Genomic DNA, 5,915 nt, shown 5'->3' on the forward strand with positions numbered 1-5,915 from the left:
CAATCGTTATACTTTTATCTATTTTAATGAGTTTTTCTCTTTTGTAACGACACGTAACAAAACTTTGAAATTGAATAGAAGTTTCGTTAAAAAGTTTAGTTATGTTTCAGAATGAAAACAGAATAAAACAGTATCTACAACAGTACTGGCCAATTTTTTCCTGTTCAATCTCTTGATCAGGTGAAAAAGAGAGTAAATTTCTGACTTTGCACTGATACAGGACTGAATTTTATTTTACAACTGTTGTTCTACTAGAACAGTACTGATAACATCTGTAACTTCAACCCGGGAATGCCAATTGAATGACAATTCAGAACGCATTTGGTCTAATTATAGTAAATTTTACGTACAGAAAACGGGAAAATTAATGAGAAAAATCTTGACAGCAGCTGAAATAAATGAAACTGCTTTTTTTTGGCATTACACATAATAACATCTTTCATTTTTTAGTGATATCATTTCAATTTTGTAACTTTCTACTAGAAAGGCTATAACAGCAAAGGCCAGCATTTCCTTAATATACTTAAAACAATCACCCAATTCTTTTGTTTTTTTTTCCTATCTTCCAGATTGGTTGGATGAGTAACACTTCTTAAGAACTTATCAAAACCAAAAAAAACCAAGCTAGCAGATGGTGGCGGCTTCTCTACCCGGGGGACGTTGTTCCTGAAGATTCGTCGGCAGGCATAGTAGGTGACCACTCCGGCACATCTTCAGTCGTATTTGATGTAATCGTGGACAAAACAAACTCGTCTGCCGTCGTTTCCAGTTTTCCTGCGGCGGAGGAAGTCGACTCTAACTGTGATTTAGTCTCAGTTGAGTTTGTTTTATAATTTGTCATTGCCGCCTTAGTCGTAAACTCGGTAATATTCCCACCAGTTGCTGTCAACTCTGTTGTGAATACTTTGTTCGACTCAGTGGTTTGAATATCTGGAAACGATTCTGTCTCATCAGTTTTGCTCACGGTAGAACTAAAATGTTTTGTCGTAGTTTTCGATAACGTTTCCTTATCACTTTCTGTTGACTTTGAATTATTTACTGCTGATGTCATTATTTCTTTCGCGGTTTCTGTACTTGCCTCCGATAATTGAGAAATTGACAATGAACCAATTTCAATCGTTGGATGCATTGAATTTTTTACCTGAGTTGTTGTTTTACCTGAAAAAATTTCATCTGTTGTCGTTCTTATTGAGATAAATGTGGAATTGGAATTTAAGTTATCATATTCCGTCACAGAACCACTCTGACTTGTTGTGATATTGAAAGCATTTTCATCCGTTTTTGGACTTTTTGAAGTATAAGTGACGTTTGAATCTAAGGTGTCATGATCTGTCAAAGTATTAGCTTGACTGTTTGTGTTAGAGGAGACAGTTTCATGAGTTGTTGTTGCGTTTGGGGTAAAAAAGACATTTGAATCTGAGCTCTCAGTTTCTGACGTTGACCTAGCTTGCCTTGTTGTTGTATTATTTTCAGGAGTTTCTTTCGTTGTTGTCCTCTTTGACGTATACGTGACAGCTGAATGTGAGCTGTCAAGCTCTGTCGTTAAGATAGACTGACTAGTTATTGTTGTATTTGAAGGAATTTCATTTGATTTTGTCGTCTCTGACGTATAAGTCCAAACTGAGTTTGAATGATCATTTTCTGTCGTTGAGCTAGCTTGAGTTGTTGTTGTGCTTGAAGCAGTTTCTTTCGGTTTTGTTGTTTGTGACGTATTTGTGACAACCGAAGCTGAGCTGTCATTTTCTGTCGTTAAGCTAGTCTGACTAGTTGTTGTATTTGAAAGAGTTTCAATTGATGCTGTCGTCTCTGACGTATACGTCACATTTGAGTTTGAGTTGTCATTTTCTGTCGTTGAGCTAGCTTGACTTCTTGTTGTGTTTGAAGCAGTTTCTTTTGTTGTCATCATCTCTGAAGTAATCGTGACACCCGAAGCTGAGCTGTCACTTTCTGTCGTCAAGCTAGTTTGACTACTTGATCTATTTAAAGGAACTTCATTTGATGTTGACGTCTCTGATGTATACGTCCCATCTGAATTTGAATAGTCATTTTCTGGCGTTGAACTTGTCTGAATTGTCGTCGTAAATGAAGTATTTTCTTTCGTTGTTGTCGTCTCTGGCGTATTTGTGACTCCCGAGCTGTCATTTTCTGTCGTTAAGCTAGTCTGAATACTTAATGTATTTGAAGAAATTTCTGTCGTTTCTGAAGTATTCGCGACATCCGAAGCTGAGCTGTCATTTTCTGTTGTCAAGCTAGTCTGACTAATTGTTGTATTTGAAGGAACTTCAATTGATATTGTCGTCTCTGAGGTATACGTCACATCGGAATTGGAATAGTCATTTTCTGGCGCTGAGCTTGTCTGACTTGTTGTTGTAAATGAAGTATTTTCTTTCGTTGTTATCGTCTCTGACGTATTTGTGACTCCTGAGCTGTCATTTTCTGTCGTTGTTAAGCTAGTCTGACTAATTGTTGTATTTGAAGGAAATTCATTTGATGTTGTCGTCTTTGATGTATACGTCACATCTGAACTTGAATAGTCATTTTCTGGCGTTGAGCTTGTCTGATTTGTCGTTGTAAATGAAACATTTTCTTTCGTTGTTGTCGTCTCTGATGTCTCTGTTGTTGTCAATGAAGCATTTTCTTTCGTTATTACCGTCTCTGAAGTATTCGCGACATCCGAAAGTGAGCTGTCATTTTCTGTCGTCAAGCTAGTCTGACTAATTGTTGTATTTGAAGGAAATTCATTTGATGTTGTCGTCTTTGATGTATACGTCTCATCTGAACTTGAATAGTCATTTTCTGGCGTTGAGCTTGTCTGATTTGTCGTTGTAAATGAAACATTTTCTTTCGTTGTTGTCGTCTCTGATGTCTCTGTTGTTGTCAATGAAGCATTTTCTTTCGTTATTAACGTCTCTGAAGTCTTCGCGACATCCGAAGCTGAGCTGTCATTTTCTGTCGTTAAGCTAGTCTGACTGGTTGTTGTATTTGAAGGAACTTCATTTGATGTTGTCGTCTCTGAAGTATTCGCGACATCCGAAGCTGAGCTGTCATTTTCTGTCGTCAAGCTAGTCTGACTAATTGTTGTATTTGAAGGAACTTCATTTGATGTTGTCGTCTCTGATGTATACGTCTCATCTGAACTTGAATAGTCATTTTCTGGCGTTGAGCTTGTCTGATTTGTCGTTGTAAATGAAACATTTTCTTTCGTTGTTGTCGTCTCTGATGTCTCTGTTGTTGTCAATGAAGCATTTTCTTTCGTTATTACCGTCTCTGAAGTATTCGCGACATCCGAAAGTGAGCTGTCATTTTCTGTCGTCAAGCTAGTCTGACTAATTGTTGTATTTGAAGGAAATTCATTTGATGTTGTCGTCTTTGATGTATACGTCACATCTGAATTAGAATAGTCTCTATCTGGCGTTGAGCTTGTCTGATTTGTCGTTGTAAATGAAACATTTTCTTTCGTTGTTGTCGTCTCTGACGTCTCTGTTGTTGTCAATGAAGCATTTTCTTTCGTTATTAACGTCTCTGAAGTATTCGCGACATCCGAAGCTGAGCTGTCATTTTCTGTCGTTAAGCTAGTCTGACTGGTTGTTGTATTTGAAGGAACTTCATTTGATGTTGTCGTCTCTGAAGTATTCGCGACATCCGAAGCTGAGCTGTCATTTTCTGTCGTCAAGCTAGTCTGACTAATTGTTGTATTTGAAGGAACTTCATTTGATGTTGTCGTCTCTGATGTATACGTCCCATCTGAACTTGAATAGTCATTTTCTGGCGTTGAGCTTGTCTGATTTGTCGTTGTAAATGAAACATTTTCTTTCGTTGTTGTCGTCTCTGACGTCTCTGTTGTTGTCAATGAAGCATTTTCTTTCGTTATTACCGTCTCTGAAGTATTTGCGACATCCGAAGCTGAGCTGTCATTTTCTGTCGTTAAGCTAGTCTGACTGGTTGTTGTATTTGAAAGAAATTCATTTGGTGTTGCCTTCTCTGTCGTATATGTGACATCTGAATCTGAGCTGTCATTTTCTGTCGTTAAGCTAGTCTGACTGGCTGGTGTATTTGTAGAAGTTTCACTTGTTGTCGTTTCTGTTGTAAATGTGACATCTGAAACAGAGCTGTCTTTTTCTGTGGTTGAGCTAGCCTGATCTTTTGTAGAATCGGAGAAAATGTCATTCATTATTGTCGTTTTTGGCGTATGCGTGATATGTGAATATGAGCTGTGGTTTGTCTCCAACGAGCTAGCCTGACTCCTTGTGTGATCTGAAATTGTTTCATTTGCAGTCGTTTGCAATGGCGTCGTTGAAGCAGTAGCAGGGGTTATCAAGCACAAGTCCGTCGAATCATGTGGTACCAGAATTTTATTTTCAACCCATTTTTTGATCTCATACAAACCGCCGGCGATTTTGTTCTGCCCGCAACCCGATTCGTGTTCCCTATAGACTCCAAAAAGACCATACAGGCACTTCGGTGTTTTCAGGTCCTTGTCGAGAACATACAGAGGCGAACCCAAAATGAGATTTTCAGATCTCTCTTCAAAATCATCTTCAAATTCAAAGCAAATTTGATCATATTTTTTCCCAGCTTTTTCGCTAATTGAAAAGTCTTTTATTTGCTTAGATCTGTCGCCAAGCATAGTCCCATAAAGAGCTAAGGGTTCTTTTCCGTAGCTTTTCTTGCTGCAAACTGACAACGCAATATCTGGTCCATGCAATGGAAACCGAAACGAAATAAGACGATAAAGGTTCGATTCTCTACAAAATTAAACAATTTATTTTAAAAAGCTTGATTTTTTTTTGAAAAGATTTGGAAATTAACTTACCTATAGCAAAACAAATTTGCCTCACCAACATAAATTGTCCTTCCTAGATATCGAGCTTCCAAACTTCCTAAAAAACAAAGAACATTCGCAAATGTTAGACAGAAAGAAAAAATGAAAAACAAAAAAATATACATAGCCAATAATCGCAAATAAGAGTCGGTGAACGCAAGTAAATAAAAAAATACTTTTTGTTTTTTAAAAAAAAACCCAGCTTTTGAATAAAAAAATGACCTTGAAGCTCTTTGAATTTCTAGAAGAATTTATGATTGAAACTTTGTGATAAAATAAACCCAATTGAGAAAACTGGATCAATAGGTATTTTTTTATTCAACAGGGAAATCTGAAAACTAAGTTCCATTTTCAAAACTAGAAGTCATCACCTTCTTTTGGCCTTTACACTTTCGCCCCTCGATGGTGGAATTTCTTTCAACAAAGAAACTGCGCTGAATTTAAAAGGAAATCAAAAATCAAACCGTGAAAAAGTACAAATGAGCCTGAACAAATTTTCATTTTCATTTGACTTTTCCTGAAAAAAAAATAAAGCATTCGTCGACTCGTCGTTTCTTAAAACTACGTGCATCGAGTCGTAAATATAGAACCTTTTTAGATAATTTTAAAAATTCAAAAACCAACCGTACTTACTAATCTCCTTGGACCTCTTTAGTTTTATAACAAGAATAGGAGTGAAAAAATTGAAACTTTCGTTTTTTTTTTTATAGAAAACTTCATCAAAAACAAATTAAAAATATTGAGCCCCAAACTTGTACTATTTAAAATTTATCCTATATTGATCAACCGTAACCTATAATTTGGAGCCGATAGCTTTCCAGCAGTAAGGCTGACCTATATGATCATTTTTTTGTGTTTACATAATTTTTTTCTAAACTTGACTATAAAACTGTTTTTTATTATGTATATAAAGAATTTAAATAAAATTATTTTATTTATAAACTTTATAGATAGCTTATTAAAAGTATGGACTAAAATTTGCATTGGAAAATGAGTTTGTATAACATCGAATAAAATTTAGAGAATATAATGCAGTCAACTCTTTTTTTAATGGAAAGCATGCTAATTGCAAAAATTTATATATTACTTGACA

General features: G+C 36.0%; 1 protein-coding gene across 1 annotated transcript; it reads right to left on the minus strand.

The window, feature by feature from the left end:
• Window positions 1-646: 646 nt before the first annotated feature.
• Window positions 647-4,171, minus strand: LOC134856224 (mucin-2-like). Its single transcript, XM_063872566.1, has 2 exons — window positions 1,249-4,171; window positions 647-930 (listed from the first exon to the last, which is right to left on the minus strand). The coding sequence occupies exons 1-2, from the start codon at window positions 4,169-4,171 to the stop codon at window positions 647-649; spliced, it is 3,207 nt and encodes a 1,068-aa protein (XP_063728636.1).
• Between the last annotated feature and the right edge of the window lie 1,744 nt (window positions 4,172-5,915).

Source organism: Symsagittifera roscoffensis, unplaced genomic scaffold, assembly GCF_963678635.1.
Source record: "Symsagittifera roscoffensis unplaced genomic scaffold, txSymRosc1.1 SCAFFOLD_353, whole genome shotgun sequence".
Classification (NCBI taxonomy): Eukaryota; Metazoa; Xenacoelomorpha; order Acoela; family Convolutidae; genus Symsagittifera; species Symsagittifera roscoffensis.

Coding starts and splice junctions, on each gene's coding strand:
- LOC134856224 (XM_063872566.1), bottom strand. CDS start 4,171: ATGAATGACATTTTCTCCGATTCTACAAAAGATCAGGCTAGCTCAACC. Junction 931..1,248: donor TGCTTTCAATATCACAACAA/GTCAGAGTGGTT, acceptor AATCGTTTCCAG/ATATTCAAACCACTGAGTCG.